The sequence below is a fragment of the Prionailurus bengalensis genome, chromosome B1, assembly GCF_016509475.1.
Source record: "Prionailurus bengalensis isolate Pbe53 chromosome B1, Fcat_Pben_1.1_paternal_pri, whole genome shotgun sequence".
Taxonomy (NCBI): Eukaryota; Metazoa; Chordata; class Mammalia; order Carnivora; family Felidae; genus Prionailurus; species Prionailurus bengalensis.
In genome coordinates this window covers 42,021,502-42,041,481 of record NC_057344.1, presented here as the reverse complement: position 1 = coordinate 42,041,481, position 19,980 = coordinate 42,021,502, and the positions used below count along the sequence as shown (strand labels likewise).

At 37.8% G+C, this 19,980-nt stretch overlaps 1 protein-coding gene across 1 annotated transcript in view; it reads right to left on the bottom strand.

The window, feature by feature from the left end:
- ZMAT4 (zinc finger matrin-type 4) overlaps positions 1-19,980 on the bottom strand; it is a 346,888-nt gene that overhangs the window by 119,388 nt on the left and 207,520 nt on the right. Inside the window, exon 5 of the mRNA XM_043563476.1 lies at positions 10,368-10,595. Within this exon, the coding sequence (XP_043419411.1) occupies positions 10,368-10,595 (228 nt within the window). The remainder of the gene's footprint in view (positions 1-10,367; positions 10,596-19,980) is intronic.

Here is a 19,980-nt window from a genome sequence, read left to right as displayed (position 1 = left end):
CCTTCAAATAGAAAGCTTTTTGCAATATTTCACTGGCCACAGCATTTGCCATGTTGTAGACTTCTTGAAGACAGAATAATGTCTTCTTTCACATTCCAGGACAATGTCACCTTTATATTCCAGTGTTTATCAAAATGTCTATCACATGATAAGTGCTCCTTAAAAATTAGTCAAAATAAGATAGTGAACAAAAACACCAATAGGTAGGTTCTACTTTGAGTAAACCTGACATTTATTTCATTTGTTTTAATATCAACTTATAACCAACTTTATAGAATCCCATCTACTGCAGAAAAATTCAGTCTATCTGTAGCACCTTTAAAATAGAAGACTTAGGACCACTTTTTTGCATGGAGTCAAAGCTATGATTTTAGAAACAAACAAAATAGTTTCCTGTTTGTTGAAGGACAGGTTTCTCCTGATTTTGCATCTTTTCACAAACATCCCTCCTTTTGTCAAATGAATGCATGCTACTAACAAAGCCCACAGCTATTAAGAGCCAGGGTAACAGATACACATCCCTAGAACCTTAGGAAAACATTGTGCTGAGCCCTCACAAAATACTACCCTAGTTTTTGAGCTTAAACTAAATAGTAGAGACCTTCAATCAATACTGAAAAAGGACCTTAAGTTACTGAGAAAGAAAAATAACTTCACATAATACTCTCAGCTTCCTCAATGTAGCCCAAATTGGCACCTATGGATCAGTTAAGTGACTTGGATTTTGGTGGGTGTGTTTTGATGTTGCTTTTGTCCTTTTCTCGTTCAACATCTCACAGCCAAGGACACTGGTTCCATGCATCAAATCTGAGGCTGTTTCTAATGTATTAGCCAACTCTGATATTAGAAATCCAAGTTGGTACATAGTTTTCTATTTAATGAGTGTGCCCACAATGCATAAATGGAGGCGGAATGATTCCATTTTAAAAGCCAAGCTCATCTTTTTTGAAACCTGTGATGATAGTCAGTGATGATAAAGAGTTAACCAAGCTTCTTTAGACAGTGTTCCATTTATTAGTTTCATTAATAACAGTGATGGGTAAGAGTCTGTCTCAGCTGAAGAAAGAATTGCCCTACAGGATGTAAATAGACTACTGTGAATGTTCGACCACATTCCTTGTTGGATTTGAGATTGAGCACAAATTTAAGTTATTACTCATATTACTCATTAAATTTATATTTTTTCCTATTAGTGTTCCCAAGGCCTTGCCAAGGTGTCTTTCAGAATTCTAATGCTCCTGCTGTCTTGAATTTTGTTGAGGGGAAGAACATGCTGACTGCTACAGAGAGAAATATATCTTTTACTGCTCCCCTTCCCCCCCGCCCTCCAGTCCTCTCCAGGCCTTCACACAGGCCTCTGCATTAGTCCATCTGGTTTCCTGGCCTCTTGAATCTCCCCACTCCAGTCCATCACACAGTAACCCCCCCTAAAGCACACATGAAACCAGCCATTTCCCTACTTAAAAAAAAAAAAAAGTTTGTGACTATCAAAAAAAGTTCAGGTTTGCCTGACATGCAAGGGAAGGCTATTTATAATTTGGTTTTGATCTGTCTTCCCAGCTTTATCTCACTTACACTTTATACTCACTGAACTTGATTGCTAATTTTGCTCACATTTTCCCCATCTCTCCGTGCCTTTGGTCATGTTGATCTCTTGGCTATAAAGAATCTGGTCACCGATTTCCACATGCCTGATGCGAACTCCAAGTTGGAAATCATTTCTGCTTGATTTTCAAATCCCTAAGCATTGGGATGAGGTAACTCCTAAGCTCTCGTTTCTTTTTCACATTTTGTGTTATATTTACTTCCATAAAGGTATTAGCTTGCTCTCCTCCCCTTCTTCAGACTCTAAACCCTTGAGATTTAGAAGATGAGTCAGACATTTCAATATTCTGGATAATTTCAGGCACAAAGCCAGCACATTATAGACATTTAGTAACTGTAAATGAATGAATGAATGAATGAATGAATGAATGAAAATGATCTCTTCTATATCACACTATTTTCCCACTTCAATAACATGACAGGAACATGAGCCATTTAAGCAGTTTAATTATCTAACCCAAAATGTGGGCTCTGAAGATCAAAATGAATCTATATGCAACAGCTGAAGTGTCAAAACACATTAAAAATAATAATGCAAAAATAACCAGGTGTAATCTAAGCTGAGTATTTTCTTCTGGCACCTCTTCCCCTACCATTCAATTTAGAATTGTGTTCTATAATTATCATATCTGCTTAAAGGTCCTATTTTCTGCTGATTCTTAACTAGGTAAAATACATACAGTTTTCAGAGACTGAAAATATTAGTACAAGGAATGAACTAATGTTTTTGTTTGAACTTATTAAATGCAATAAAAATGCACCTCACTTAACATGGTAATTTTTTTTTTATCAAATACTCAGCACTGTGAAATGTTCAACCATCAATTTGAGACCCATAATTCTCATTGTACTTAGAAATTGGAAAATATGGAACACATTCTTTAACTTGGTTAACCAGGTAAGACCATTCAAATCCCTGGATATTCATGCAGGACCTTCTATCAACAATATATTGTTTTAGATTCTGTCAGTGAGGCAAAGAATAAGACATGGACCTCCCTGCCCTCAAGAAATTTTGACAAGACCAAAACTGGGTTAAAATTATCAGGACTGATAACACCCAGTGCTCAGTGCTTGGATTCACACTTCAGAAGAAGGCTCTCACAGTATCTAGCATGTGGCATGGCAAGTTTAAGAGTAAATCACGGACAGGTCCTGTGTCTATGCCAAAGGGGCAGCTGTCAGGGGCTGTGAAGGACCAACTGTCCACCAAATTCCGCTGAACTCACATCCATTTTTTTTTTCTCATTTTGTTTTGTTATGCTCACTGCTAGTATTTTCTTTAATTCAAGTTAGCATAATTTCTCACAGGAGTAATTAATAGCCTTCCAATATATCTCCCTATCTTCTGTCTAGTTCCCTTCTATTCCACCCTCCACACTGCTGTCTATAGAGACTCCTTTCAGAAATACAAATGTCCTGCCAAAAATCTTGAAATCACTCCCACAGCCTTCAGGGTTAGGTGAAAGCATTCAACTCCTACCATGATCTGACTCTCTTTCTCTAGCTACTTGTCTCATTATTCCCAAACCTGGCCTGAAGTTCCAGCCACACCATACCTCTCCTCAAAGGGACCCTGCAACCTTTGCTGCCATGCTTTTTCATAGGCTCTGTCCTCAGCCTGTGACTTCGTCCCCTTCAGCCGCCCAAACTGAATATCTTTTAGTTGTCTTTTAAGACCCACCTTACTCTACTGATCTCAAATTCTAGTGGCTCCACTGCTCCATTCCCACTGTCACCTTCACTTCTCCTTACTTGAGCAGTCTGGCTCTTCTACTTGCCCAATTAGACAAGGCTTAATCAGTGACCAGAATCCTCTGCTCTAAAATGAAGACATCAGTGGATATTTGTTAGGTCCATTTTCTCATGAATAAACTGCCCCTCACATGGTCAAAGGCACCTAACGCATTCCCATTTAACACCCCAGCTACCCTGCAGTGGCCACAATGCTGCTCCTGAGCTTAGTTTCCTCCTCAACTCAATGACCGTTAAGACACTTCTCTTCTCCAAAGCACTCACTCACCCACAGCCATGAAAAAAACCATGAAGGGAACCCACATCAGTTCTTCTTACCTATGAACATTAAAGGGACTCCAGGGTTGTGTTTTGTTTTTGAACCCTGAAAACCATGAATGAATGATGCATCTCTTACCAGAAAGTTTGCCACCCTAAAACTCTGCTAGTAGCATGAGAAATGCCTCCTTGAACAAAGGAAATATGTAAAGGGTGTATTTGCAGGAATGACAGGAGCAACACCAGCAGGTCTTAGAGGGAAGAGAGGTGACCTAGAGTGGAAATGAACCAAGCCCTTCAGGAGAGAAAAAGTAGAGCATGTGGCTTCACAAGCAAGAGGAGCTGCAACCCCCTCTGTGCATTTAGAATAAATCAAAGCCTCTCAACGACCTATTAAGATCTGCACAGTGTGACTCTAGCTAAATCCAATCTCACTGTTTACCCTTCTTAGTAGCTTCAGGCACTCTGCCTGCCATCAGTCCTCAGATGTGCCACACCCTTTCCCCCTACACAGGGCCCTTTGCACTTGCTAGTACCTCTGCAAAGAATGAGCAGGTGTTTCATGTATGGATCCTCCCCCTCAGTCAGGTCACAGTTCAATATGTCAGCTTCTCTGAAAGGCTGTCACTAACCATCCCATTAAATAACCTATTTCCTATTTCATTATTTATTATATCGCCCCACTTTTTTTCCCTTTAGCATTTGCCATAGGCTAAAAATGTTTTGCTTCTTTACTTTCTGTCTTCTTCCCAAGAAAAGGACCTTTTTCTTTCATTCACTGTAGTATCTCCAACACTCTGTGCCTGGTATTAGGTAGGAGTTCAATATTAGTAGATAAATCGAAAAATGAATAAATAAATGAGTGAATGAGTCAGAGAGGAAACCAAGTAATAACATATAACAAGCTTTTTGTTCCTAAAAACTTGACCTCATCATCTGATTGGAACTTCTGTTTCTATGAACTCATGTGGGGATTGGGAGCCTACAATCAAGTTGTTAACTCCAATTAATTTGGTCCCCAAATATTTGGAATCCCTTAGGCATATTGGATTGGCCAAGCACAAAGGGATTATGGTTGTTGGATGAAAAAAGGATTGTTTAAAACTAATATGGATATTCTCAAGCAAACCTCAGATATCTGGCCATCAGATATGACACCCATCAGGCCAGACCCAGACCTTGGGCAGAGGATCACAGACAGACTATTTGCTGTTGGTTTGGTTCTCATGAGGATAGGCAGAAATCTCTGTTAGATTTTAGTTTTTTAAAAAAATGACAGAATGTCATAACAGAATGTGTTGCAGGTGATGCTATGTGACCCTCAAGCATTCCACCTGATCCGTTTCAGGAAGGGCTCACTCTGTGGGAAGCCAGCCACCATAACAGAAGTATGTTAAACACTGGGAAAGGACCACAAGGAGAAAAACTGAGGCCTCCTGCAAACATATGAGTGAGTCACCTTTTCTTTCTTCTTTCATTCAACTTTTTACATTTTCTGGAATCACCCAGCCAAGCCACTCCTAAAGTCCCCCCACAGAAACAGAGAGATAGAATAAAAATCTATTGCTGATTTAGGACTTTATACTTTGAGATAATTTTTACAATGGCAATAGTTGTACTGGTTGCCTTTGAAAACTATTTATTTATTTATTTATTTATTTATTTATTTATTTATTTATTTATTTACCTAGCATGCCTTTCTTTCCACTGGAACAGACTTTGGAGCAGACCCAGTACCCAAGTCCCCCTGCACAGGTATCTTAGGTAACTGAAGGTAGAGGAGTGCCACTGAATGAGGTGACTAGGCTATCTATTATCTGAGCTATGAGCAAAAGCCAAAGGAAGATTAAGTGGGACAAAATCTGAGACAGACAACCCATTATCACCCAAAAGACCACAGCAGAAGTAACTCAAAGAGTAAAAGTCTCTCACTCCAGTGGTCTGCTTATTTTGAGGTAGGTCTGCTCTTTCGGATTCACATACTACTTTAATGCTTTGAAGTCATATATAAGCTTCTTGTATCCCTTGGAAATTAATCTCCATTCCCACTAATAAAGGCAGAAGCTGCATTATAGAGAGAGTAATAAATTCTAGTGACCTCTCTGGGAGTATGTTTTCTCTTCACAGAACTTTTCTTTCCAATACCAGGCCCCTGTGAATAGTAAATATGATTTCTTTGCCTTTCTATATTCACTCCAGCTGAGATAGTGTTCTGAATGTGGGGAAAACCCCTTTATTAAAGCTGTATAAGGAATTTTGTAAGTGATTCATTCCCAGAAAACTGAGAGTTGACAGTGCCCATTCTGTACTTGAGTTCTAAGCAAGTTTCATGCATTTAAAAATAGATAAGCCCCCAAACTCAACTTTTTTTTAAGTTAATTATTAAGAGTTCTAGTTAGTCAATGATGAGTCACTAGAAATTGGTGTGCACAGAATCGGGAGTTGTGGGTCTAGCCATAACTTAGAAGGGAAACAGTCAAGTCACTTCTCTGAACGCTGCTCTATTAAAACAATACACACACAAAAGAGTATAATTTGATGATGTTTGATGTCCTTCCCAATACTATCTGCTCATAATGCTCAGAAACATTATTAAATTTTCAAATGAGTTCCTTTGCTCTGTGTCTTCGGAGGAGAATCACACCAGATTTCTAGTTTCCTCTGAGACACTGAAATAACTGCGTTTTTCCATTCTACAACTTTTAAAAGAATGAATGATAGAGATCTGCAAAATGTATATTCTATGTCCACCTAATTACTGTCCACTATTTCCAAATAAGAAACTACCTAATATCTGTGTTTTATGCTAGCAAGAAGAATTTAAACTATAAAATCCTCTGAAGTGTTTTGTGATCTTTGAATTTTATAATTTCATAACTCAGTGACTTCTTTTGTTTTTTACATTGGACTCCATATTCAGAAAAAGATGACTATTGTTCTTAAGTTAAAACTTGGAAGTAGAGACATCTGTTTTCTGAAACAAATAACCTTAAAGTTGAGTTAGTAACCGGGTTATGCATACTAATAACCATTTAGGCCAATTCCGTTTAAAATTCTTTCTTAATGTATGAGAATAATTTTATTTTTTAAAATTTGATTTCCTACCTGAAGCAAAGGAAGGCAAGAATTCTAACACACTTCTATAGTTTTTAATGGCTAAATAGTGTGAATACCCAAAATTACAAAAGGTGTAATTTTCTGTGCTATTAAATTATATACAAATAATGGGTGGAAAGTTACGTGTAGGTTACAGGAATCAAGATCAATGTAGAAAAATCAACTACATTTTCTATATCAGTAATCAACACATAAAAATAAAATTTCAAAAAATAATTTATATTAAGTGTTAACAGAAAATACTTGAGGAAAAATTTTAAAATAATGTGCTAACCCTTTAACACTGAAAACTATAGACTGTTGCTGACAGAACTTGAAACAATCATAAATAAATAGGTATAGATGTTCATGGATTGGAAGACTCAATATTGTGAAGAAATTAAACAAATATCCCCAAATTGATCTATAGATTAAATTCAGTCCCATTCAATATTCCAATAAGCTTTCTGTGTAGAAATTGAAAAGCTGATTTTGAAATTTATGTAGCGAAGCAAATGATTTAGAACAGCCAAGCAATATTGAGAAAGACAAACAAAGTTGGAAAGCTTGAATTACCTGATTTCAAGACTTTCATAATGCTAAAAGAATCAATACAATGTGATACTGGCATAAAGAAAAACAAATCAATGGAACACAATAGCTCAGATACAAAGAGACTCACATACAATCAATAGATTTTCAATAATGGTGCCAAGATCATTTTGTGAGGAAAAGAAGATATAGTATATACCTGCATTCCACAGTATATTTTATATAAATACTGTGTATATATAAAATATACTGTGAAATTTTTAAAAATTAGAAGAAAAAAATCACAAATAATTTCTTGTAAAATTTATTCAGTCAGGATCCTTTTAGAAGTAAAAGTGATTATTGGGGTGTCTGGGTGGCTCAGTTGGTTAAGATCTGACTCTTGATTTAGGTTCAGGTCACAACCTTGCAGTTCTTGAGTTCAAGCCCCGCATTGGGCTCTGTGCTGACAGTGTGGAGACTGCTTGTGATTCTCACTCTATCTATCTATCTATCTATCTATCTATCTATCTATCTATCTATCTTTTTTTCTCTCTCTCTCCACCCCTCCCCTGCTCTTTTGCATTCTCTTTCTCAAAATAAATTAAAAACCCATTTTAAAAAAGAAGTAAAAATGATTAAGAATGTAGGCTTTTAGGTGATTTTTTAAGTTTTTGCTACCTCTATTTATTCAGCAATGATTGCGAACCTACTAAGTGTCTGTCATCATTCCAGGCATTTTGAACACATCACTGAGCAAAACAGACATAAATGCCTGCTTTCAAGTTGCTAACAATCTATAGGAGTAGGGAGGAATACAGAAAATCAGGAAAACCCTGATAAATAAGTCAATGTTGTAGTGTTTTAAAAACTGAGAAGTTCTATGAAAGAGAGAAAGCTTGAAACACTGCCATATTGTGCGCTAGCTGTATCACACCACTTTTAAAAAAGCTATGGGTATACCTATATTTACTAATTAGTAGCTTTGTCCTTAGTAATTGATTGATAGTGCATTGGCAGTATTCCAGAAATAGGGGTTTGGAGTGTGTGCATGTGTGCATGCATGTGTTTAAAAGTGATGGTTTATCATCAATGCTTTATTCTTCAAGCTTTTGCAATATTTAACGTCTGAATAAACATATATCAAGATGTCACCTGGGGTGGGTGGAAAGGTTCGTTTCAAGGACACTATTCAAAGCTAATCTCCTCTCATGTGCTACTGAGTCATAGTCACAGTGAGTTATCAAGTCAAAGAGCAGCCCTTTTTGTCTTCTGTATAAAAGACAAGCTGCTCAAATGTTACAGAATTCAGACGCCCAAGTCATTAAGATGTGGTTGTACATAAAAGATGCAGCACTGATAATTCAAAATAGACAAGAAGAATGTGCTCTAGAAATAATTCTTCTACAAGTCATAATATCTGGCACAAAACATAAATAAAGCCCTATTTTTCTCCTTCAGTGCCCTGCTGTGAAGGAGTCACTGAGCCAACTTGTTATCTGCCAGTAACAGTGAGTTTCGGGAAGGCCTTCAGCTATGAAGAGACTCTTTCTGTATTTTTTAACAAGACATAGACTGAGGATACAAGAAATCCCCCCCAAAAAGGCAATAGCACACCAACAATTCAAAAGCCTCTGAGATGAAATTATCCAACATTCTGAAACACGAAGCCCCATGTTGTTTTTCTATAGCTAAAAACACACCCCACATAAAGTGTTTTTCATGTTTGTTCTTGTTTGTCGTTCTTAATTACATATCTTGGAAAAATCCATCTCTAATCAAGCTCTATAGATGTACTAATGGACCTCCAATCCTAAATCTATATACCATTAGAGGATCCTTCCATGATGACGTGTTTATTTGCCAGCTACAGCTTACGTTTTCCTGTCTCTTTGCCTATACATATAGGTATCTGCTCACATGGAAAGCCTGCTGCAATTCTACCCACATTTCCACTTCCCACTCAAATCCCTTTCCTGGGTGAAGTCTTCCTCAACCAACAAAATCAGAAGTGACCCACCCTCAGCCCTCTTTATGCTCACACAGCATGATCTTCAGGCCCACTACTTATCTGCTCTGGAATTGTACCAGGGCATTTCCTGACTACAGTGATCTCTCTTGGAGGCTCATAGCCCAGTTAGGGAGAGAACTGTAGGCTCCACACAAAGAACCCAGATTAAACGCAGATTGCATTCTCAAAATTCTCAAAATTGAACTGCAAATTTTGTTTTTAGAGCTATTAGGAACAATGATTCTTGGCCAGCCTATCAATGTTCACCTAACCCATATAGCACTTGGAGTACAGTATTAATAGCACCCTTTGCAAAATTATTTTTCTGAGAAAATGTATTGTCTCAGAAAAAAGTATTGTATGTGATTCTGTCCTACCTCTACACTGCCAACATCAATTGATCAAAAATGTTTAGGTGATCAAAAATGCTTAAATAGTTGTTGACGATATGTATTAAGTGCCATGAATTGGTAACTGTCTTCCTAAAGAACCCACAGGAATGATCCACATCCTGTGGTTCCCAAGTCTCCACTCAGCAGCTTCTGTGAAACCCTATGTGAATTTCAAATGTTGCATATTTTCTATCACTTGAGAAAACATCTGCCAAAGTGCAGTGGGGAAGCTGGGTATTGGCCATATGGTGGCACGTAGAACTGTCTTACCTCAGCTTCCTAGATATTTCTATTAAAGGAACTTGGGCTTATTTTAAGCTATGAAATAGAGTCAACAGGTTGCTTTGTTTGGGTTGGATTCATAAAACACAATAGTTAATAAGATAATGTTATTTGGTCTTTTTAGCATCTTCTCTCACATGGCTCATCTACAAAAGCAGTCATTAGCCAAGAGAGTTAAAGATAAACCAGAAGAAGAAAATCTGGTTTATATATGGTTGGCTTCAATCTGAAAAACAGTCAATAAAAATATGGAAATAACAAAGACTTTGAAACGAAAGAGATTACAAAAGTTAAGCTAGTTTTCTACTCATTTTCTTTGCCTTCTATTCCTTTTAGATGAGCCTAGATTTTTCCTTAGAAATCAATGCAATTTGTGAAAACACAATCTTTCTCTGAAAGCCCAGTTCTGTGGCAGAAATTGAAGGAGTTTCTCTTACCTCTTAGTTCCCCCATATCCAGAGTTGTCCCAAGCTGTTCTAATAGAGCAACTCTTGCTGCATTCTTTTTGTGTTTCTTGCCATCATAATGTTGCTGGGCCATCAGAGGATTGTTAAACCAGGCTGCACAGAGCCCACAGTATCTGTCTGAATCTCTTCTTTGATAAGGAGATGTGACCACTGGAGCAGTGTCCACCCTCGGAGGCTTCAGTGAGTTCAGGGGTGTTGCTGTGAAGGAAAACAACCAGAGGGACACACAGGCTAGGTTAGTCCATTACTGAGTATGAGTACCCATGTCTTCAATATCTGAAGGGGGAAGGGTCTCATGTTCATTCTAGAGCTCGAAATCCAGAGTTTACTGAAAGCAGGAAAATGATCTTTGCTAGCCTCCATTTTTGAAGCTGGGATACAACCAAAAATTCCTATTTTATTGAGATCAGATTTCTCACGTTATTATGCTTAAATCTGACCGTTTAGAAGACCATCCCTTATGAAGAAAGAAAGATGTTCAAAAATAAACTCTTGGAGGTAAGGGAGGGATCCATTAAATCGAAGCCAAAACTTGGAGGAAACGTTGAACAGTTACGGCTTCAAAGATTTTGAATGAATGAATTCGACATGTGTGTGCTATAACTAGAAACAACCAATACATAAAGGACTTGCCCAAGTGATAGAAGTAGATCTTTTCAGTTACAAGGACTATACCAATTGACAAAATCGTGCTCATTTTATTGTCAGTTTCTTCTGTTTACTGTGATGGGTTATTTTCAATCCATACCTGCTAAAATTGATGTTGAAAGTATAATATTGTTTTAAAAGACCAAAAGACAAACAGTATAGAGCAGATGTTGCTTTATCTAAACTGAAAAGACATAATATCACTTGAGATTGCACAGCCCTAGCTATTAACTTAACACATTCCATTGTGAGCCTTCAGTTATTTTTGGTCCAGAAATAAAAAAAAGAACCTAACTTGAAGGAGTTTACCAACAGAAAGTAAAAATAACTTTCTTCTGTATTACAACATACAATGTGCTTTCATCCTCCCAATAGCTATGACTTGAATTACTATCCCATTTCTCACCTGATGGACCTCGCACAAGCCACATGATTTACTGACAGTAACATTTCTAGTTATGGGGAAGGTAAGACTCCAAATCAAATCCTTAATTTCCAAGTCCAATGTTCCTCACAATACCTCTAAAGACTCTTTTTATACTTCTTAATAAGCAATTTTATAATAAGCAAATTTAGATACTTTTCTAGACCTCAGTCATCTTTGTTTTACATAGGATTTAATTTAAATTTGGAAAAAGGTTCTAATCCAAATATTTTACAGAAGAAAAAGAAATTTAAATTCTCATATGCCCCACTAGTCATAATGCAATATAGCAGTACCTTCTGTTCATTCTTTGCCCCTGTAATGTAGAGTAGACTTGGAAAAACCAAGAACATTAGGGCCATTCCAAAGAAAAGCTAAAATCTGGAACCTCAATAGTAAGTAATACTTAATCAGCTCCCCAACCTTTCAAATCAGTTTCGTGTGGGCTTTTTTTTTCAGATTAAATAACAAACATGCAAGTAAATACTTGCTAAATAACATTTTGATTCAAGGAGTGACTGTATTGTGGCAATATCTTGAAAAAGTCTTTTCTTCTCAACCCAGAGATTTCACCAGATGGGGAAGTTTTAGCTAGCTTGGATGAAACTTAATGGTATTATTTCTATAGGGACTTAGAGAAATAGTATGTCTCTTAAAGGCCTCATTACCAGATCAGTCATATATCAATCACCATGTGAAAATAAAGCTGAAAAGTGGGCCATACCACACCAGCTGTTACCCAGTATCATTCTGTTGTGACTTAGAAATGCTAATAAAAGCTACAAATACTCAGTTGACCTGTATGTAAAAGGACTTCTACACACTTTTCAGAAGGAAATTGGATCTCGCTTCCAAAGTTTCCCACAGCCCTATCAATTTCTGAGGATTTATATCTATCTGGTTTGTTTTTTTTTTATGGCAAGGAAAACATATCAAATGCTTGCGATCAGAATGAACATTGATTCTTGAAGCATAACTCACTTTTCTCTAAACTGGGCCCTAAAAAAATATCTGAGCCAATTTTATCTATTGATACCTCTTATACCACTTTCCAGCAGGAGTGATGCACAACAGAATATCCATCAAATAAGATAATCTTATCTCTCACACAAGAAAGTAGGTTAACGCTGCATCTGTATTATAGCTTCTCCTCCTTAATAATTCCACTACCTGGTGTACCGCTGCAAAGTTTAATTTTTCTTATGCTCCTATTACCAACTGTCCTCACCAATCCCAACCCAGTTTATATTTCCTGTAAAGGCAAGAAAAGGCAGCAGCGTGAGAGAGTGGAAACCGTGTGGGATCAAAGTCAGAAATCAAGGTTGGATTGGATTCCATCACCCCCTGAGCTGTGTCACCTTTGGCAAATCTCTGATGTCTCTGGTTTCCACAAGGTTAAAATTCAGGGTCACTATCTCTTTAAAGCCCATAGTGTGGGGATGGAACAAAATTGTACAAGCTTGCTCTTTCTCTTTTATGGCTTTGACTGAATGCCAAATAGCGAGGTTATATGGGAAGAGAGCAGTTTCCAGATCATAATGCTAAATCTATGTGTGAGCATGGACCATAACACCCATAGTTCTTTGGCAAAAGTATGTTATTCTAATAAAATGAATACAAAATAGGGTAAAGATTATGGTTTGGCTTGAAAACATGTTTATAACAAAACACTTTAGTTGATGTATAGTTCATTTTTATTTAAATTTCATGCTTTATGTTTTTATTCTAATTGCAAAAATATGTAGCTAAATACTGACTTCACCTCCTCTATGTACAACTTAAAACCAACAGTTCATTCATCAAAACCAGTAGTTTTCAACCTTGGGCGAGTATTAGACTCAGCAGGAGCTTTAAAAATCTCTGTGTCCGGACTGTTCCCCAGACCAATTCTGTTCAATTATATCTGAATCTCTGGGTAGGAGCCAGGAAGCAGGAGGCTTTAATGCCCCCTTCCCACACCACCTCGATCCATGCTTCCAAAGTACAGCCAATGTTGAGAATCACTAACACAAATATTGCCAGATTTTGTTTGAAAGTGACTACACAATAGTCTTCCTAGATCTTCACATAAAAGAAAGTCACATACTACATCCCACAGCAATAAAGCCAATTATTTTCTAGGCAGTAACTGAAATGCCACATCTTTATCTATGAGGCAGAAGGAAATAATAATTACTTGGCATTTTTTAAACCCCTAATCAATTTCTCCATTTCGCCAAGATATAAAAGTTTCTCCAAAATAGCAGCTAATGTTATACATTTATATTACAAAAATTAAATAACAATTCCGATCCCTTGTCCCAAGCAGAAACTCATATATACATTGAGCTGCTGAGACACAGCACCACCTAACTTTGGCAGTCCCCCCAGCCTGGGCCACCATTCCTCTCCTCCTGGCTAACCACTGCCTTGCAGGGTGCTGTTCAGTTCCCTCTGCTCTGTGAGGCCTTGGAAACCCAAGTAAGTGGCTCTCCCTTCTCTAAACTCAAAGCACTTACTAACCACGCAATTCATTGGACATTTCTTAAACAGCGCCTTATAGTCTTAGTTGTGCGTGCACGCTCGTGTGTGTGCATGGCTAAGGGAAATTAGATCATAACACTTATACATCAATAATGGACACTTTGGTGTGTGCCGTATTCTCCAATACAGGTCTGTAGTCCCTTGTTTCTACTCAGAAAAAATAAAAAACCTCTAAAGTTCAAATTTTTCTCCATGATTCATTTTTTATTAAAACATGACAAGAATTCAGAAGAGGTTATTTGTCATCTTTATATAAATATATATTTTCATATAAATGTATATATTTATATACATAATATAAATGTAAATTTATAAATATACACGATATATTATATATATATATATATATATAATCACTTATATAAACATACATACATGTTGCAATAGAATGATTAATGTCTCTAAGTATAGAGTGCTTAGATCTGCTAAAACATAATATATAGTATATGGACCTAATTACATAGTTAAAGTCTTACTCTCATAACACATTCAGCCCCCAGTATTTTGAACAGAAGATCAGGATCTGTAGCCAGTTCAGAGTAACTAAAATAAACTCAACTTGTTCTAATGCTTGAGACAATTGAAACAACTCAGTCTCCAAAACTTGATTTCTAAGAATCACCAGACATGAAAGCCATTTTCAATACCCCCTTTATGTCTTGTATAATGTTTGTCAAAGAGCAAGTTCTCAGTAGCTATTTGCAGACTGTTGGCTAAGTTGTCCTGAGTAATAGTTTGGAATACTATCTCTCTCCTATGTTTGCTTTTATCCTGGTAGAATAACCACAGTTGATCTAAGGACAAAAGTATTTTCAAAGCACCATGTGTGCACCTCTCTCAGCACACCTCCTCACTCTGTAACGTAACATTGTATACGACCAGACTCTCCATAAGTCTGCACCTTGCCTGGTGGCACTCGCACAATGTATATCCCATGCCTTTTGCTAAATAAATGAATGGATGGATGGATCCTCTTTGTATTAGAAGTGAATAAAGTACTGGTGACCAAGAGTTTTCTTATCTCTTCTAAATTGTATCATTTAGGGCTTGAGTGCTGTACCAGTCAATATAAATATAAGTATTAGAGAATCACTGGCAAGATTCTGAGTGGGGGTGGGGAGGCGAAGCCTAAATTATAGAAAGGCAACCTGTCAAAGTGGAGACACACAGCCCAGTCTTCCTCTGTCTTTTGGTTTCAATTGGATATAAAGGAAGTTAGTATTGTAACCAACTTCTGTCTGTTTGCCAAGGTGGCCTATTTCTGTACATTTTAGAGAGTTCAAATTATGCACATCATCCTGGAAATTTTACTTTTAAACAGGAAGCCATTTACTTGGATTCATTTAACATGGCATCTAAACCCTCACTCCAAGTTTCTGGCATGGTACCAACCATCCCAGTTTGCCAGGAACTGAGAAGGTTCCCAGGACGTGGGACTCCCAGTGCTAAAACAGGGACGATTCCAGGCAAACAGGAATGAGTTCGTCATTCTAGCTTCTGGGGTCACGCCTGATTTCACATCATACAGGAGAAAGCAATTAGTAAAAATTTTGGAAATAACTGCTTGGGAGATTAGAGCAGGTGCTTTCTCAACCAACCAAACAGAATTTATCAATAGATCTCAAAGCTTTACTTGTCAGATCACCATGTGGGTATCCTTAGCCAGAAAAGGGGATAACACAGTCAGCAGGCAATGGTATTCTTACCTACCTGTCTGCCTTCTGGGTCACGGCACAGGGTGCTCTTCAACCCCCAAATGTGCAGCTTTCATTGGCATCCCCTTCTCTCTCTCCTCCATTACTCTCCTCTTCCTTCCTCCCCTGTCATTTCCTTTCTACCTCTTTCATTCATTCCTGATGCTTTCTAGGCTTTAGGACTAACAAAACTTAGTCCATCCTCACAAAGGACTTGGAGGCTATTGAAATATTTTCTAGAATTTACTTCTTCCAAAGTATGTGGCTTTCTCACCTAAGGTGTTCTTATCCATAATACTAATTCTTCAGGTTTGTTTGACATTATGCAGTTTATTCCATTCTGTCTGTTCCATGTATTTTCTTCTTTAAGCTGCCCCCAAATCCTGTTTGACCAATGAGGTAGCTTTAAGTTCAGGGAGATAAGTCAGCTATCACAGGGTCCTCTAATTAATAAGTGGCAAAGACAAAGGCAAAGGCCAGATCTTTTGAGTCAAAGACCAGCACCATAGTTTAATGCCAACTAGTTTCCAATGATGCTGAGGTAGCAATAGGCCAAATAAACAGTCAGAACACTTTTCCTGGGCTTCAACATCTGTTCTCAGAAGGGATTATTTGGAAATATGCATTTTACCTAAAACAATTTTTTCCAATTCCCAGTGCCTATGATCATCTGCCTTTCCTTTTTCTCTTTTTGTCCCACCCTAAATCAAATTAATAACAGTAGGAATCCTCCAGCAAGTATCACTGTTTGAGGGCGGGGGGTGGGGGGGGGAGAGTGTTTTGTTTTTGCAAATGCTATTGACAGTTAAATGTGCCTAGGCCTTTCAGCAGCCTGGCTGAGGAGACAACTGTCAGTGTGGATGGACAACTCAGTCTTCCAGTCTCTTCTGCAGGTAAATGCTTCAATTCCTGCAAACCAGGCAAAGGCAAGGCTCAAAGCGTATCTCTCTATGCATCTCTCCCAGAGGACAGGGCCTCTTGTCTAGATGGTACATGCTCAACCAACATGATCAATAAAAGAAGAAAAGGACTAGTTAATTTCAGGCACAATCACCTGGGTGGATTTTCACTTTTTCCTAGATGACTCATGATAGGTAATTTTAAATATTGAATGATTTTGTTAAACTTTACAGGGTTAAAAACAAGTGAGATGTTCGTATTTGGGGAGAGATTACATAAATTGTGGGCATCTACATTCTGAAATACAATGCAGCAATCAAAAACACATTTTAGAAAAAAAAATTAATATTTAGTGACCTGGAGAAATGCTTAGGATATAATGTAAATCAAAGATGTGTTTATATGTAGGGTGTAAACCAAATTACTTATTAAATTATACACACCCACATATTTAAAACTATATAAAGACTAGAAGGCTATAAATCAAGATCTTAGGAATGGTTATTTGTCAGTTGCAGATTACGGTGATTTGTTTTATACTAGTGGATATACACTCCTTGATGCAGAGGGAAAGCATTTTTATTTTACAACTTACATATAGGCCACATTTCATGCTAACTTGTTTTAGTGCAAAGTGGAGAAAACACTGCTTAGGGGACGTGTGGCACCATAACCAGTTCTTAAATTGCAGAAGATTTTATTTGTGGTGATTTATTTATTAATTTATCATTGATTTGGAGGAAAACAGGTTGGGAGAAAGCTGGCTCAGTCAGAATATGATGTAAAGGCCCCAGCTTCTCGTATTTCTCCAAAAGATACAGGGAAAAGCCGTTTTCCCACTGTATAGCCGATCCCCAAAATCACTCTCATTACTTAGATAAAATGAAGCAACTCTCTTCCTTTTCATATATGTTTGGAAGTGAGCTCCTCTATCCAAAGCTGCAAGATAGGAAAAGCCATGTGCCATTTCTTGTATGCCATGGATGAAATTAAAGAACACTATAAAACATTTCATGTTCCAAAATATGTGCCAATAAACATTTCCTGAGAAGAAATAAAGGCGAGGATGGCTTATCACAACCATTATTCCAATTCAATTTTATATCAAAACTCTAATTATAATCAGCCTATTAACAGGAACTGCTTCCTCATCCACACTACATTCATATGTCATGAGTCTTCATTATTACAGTATTCATAGATCATTGATTTTCATTAATATAGAATAATTCCCTCTAGTTGTAGTCACTGATTGGGTTCTAAATATCTTAAGTATGCCTGTTTCCTACAGAAACCTAATCTTTGAAAATAAGCCATTAAACAGAACTTTAGAGGAGATGAAAGTCCTTTTATAATTTTCTCATGTTGTTTGACAAAAGAATCCTAAGTCTGCGATACACCACATTCTTCTGTGTGTTGAAAACAGGGGGATAGACTGTAGGCTCCATGAGGGCAGGATCTTTATCTGTTTTGTCTGCCACTGTACCCCAGGTACCCAGAAACAGGTAGGGCACATAGTATGTGTTAAATAAACCCTTGTTGAATAAGGGCAGCAGTTTATTCCCATAAAGCTACCTGTGTGAGAAAAGGAATTTTACTTTAGGAAATTCTGCTAGTAGGAAGGCATCCTTCCAGTCCAGACTGATCTTAAAAACACCTGTCGCATTGTAGGTATAATGCATTCACAGCATTTAGACTTAGACACCATTCAGTAAAGGTGCTTTGCTTTTTCTGAGTTCAGTGTCAAAATCTTTGGTTATGGCCACAGTTCCCAAACTCTGTGCAGAGGTGCCCTTGGATGATGCAGTCAACATATAGGAAAACCATAGGATTATTTAAAATTCTAAGAAAAGCATAGAGATATCCATTAGACACCATGGCAACCACTCTCCTGAGGAAGTTCACAGTCTCAACATTGGATGCTACCACCCTTTGAATGAGTTCATATTCCTGTGAACCTGGATTTTTGGAGACTGCTGTCCACCTCCAATCTATCTAGCCAACCTGTGAGGAGCAAAAAACAAAGGTTAACAATGTCCAATCTAATCTAAAGGTTTGAGAAGCTATGCTGTGTCCAACAGGCAAATGCACTCATTACTGAATGTGATTATTTAAGGATGAAATGCAAATATTAAATTTTCCTTCAATACATGCTGGCAGAGTTATTACGACACAAATACTTATTGTTTGGATACTAGGAGTTATGACATCACCCTACTACCTACTTTGCTTATTGCTTACAAGAATCAATGACCTGCTAAGTGGGCACTGCTGAAAATGTCTTTCCTCATGAACCTGAGACAAGAGGCAGAGTCCCAGAGGGCACAGTGGGTTTCCTTGATGGGGACTCATTGACCCACTGGCACCCCTATGCCTGTGCCAGCAGATGCCATCTTAGAGCGGGGAGCTGGAGGCCATCACCCAGATCCCAGGCAGTGTTGCCAGAGGCTGGAGACTGGTGAGCTGAACCCTGAGGACGGGTCCTAGCTCCTATTCTTTCATTCCACTGCCACCATCCCCGGCTTCCCTTAATCCATACCCTGTGCTCACGGATGGGAATGATTTACTTATCCACCAGCATCAGCTATGCAACTAGAGAGCCAGCTTCCTGGATCATTTCTTATGTCCTATGAATATTTATGGAGGATTCAAAGATGAGAAAAGCGACTGGTGCCAGAAGCACAGCACAGAATAAAGTACAGGCTAAGTTCAGAGGTAGACACAGAGAGAGGATAGCCTTTGGTGTGGGCTGAAGGAAGCTGAACCCTTAGGAATAATTTCAGAGAAGTCAGTACTGATATTGTTCCCTGAAGAGAATGCATGTATCTATTTTTCACCCCCAACCAGCATGCTTCCCCCAATCAGGTTTCTCCACTTCACCTCTGTGCTGAGCGACCTTAAGCATATATCCCTAAAAGTCGAATTGTCCTTAAAAATCCACAGTTTGCAAGTTAAGAAAATTGCCTCTACTTCATATTTAAAACTAACTGAATATGAATATTAGCTATGCATATATTTTGCATGTATTTCTTTGGATTTAATCTAGAAATAAAGTACTTTTATTGGAAAACTGGAAACTGCTACATCTGAAGGTTTGATGCTATTCTAAGTCAGCTCTATCAGACTTTGAAGCAACCCTAGAACTTCTTGAGGTCTTCTGAGACAGATGGAGACACTCTCCTCTCTCAATGTTAGGTATTCCCAACACTTGGATCAAGAGAATCCAGAGCATCAAATGCTAAAGCAAGAAGGTCCTCCAATCCCTATAAGTTTAAAGACCATTGCCTTATACCACTGCTTCAGATATTGAGCAATGAAGTTGGTGGGCAGGGGATGATTGCAAATAAAGAAGAGGTTTTAGGCTAGATAAGACATTGCAAATCAATGTTAGAAA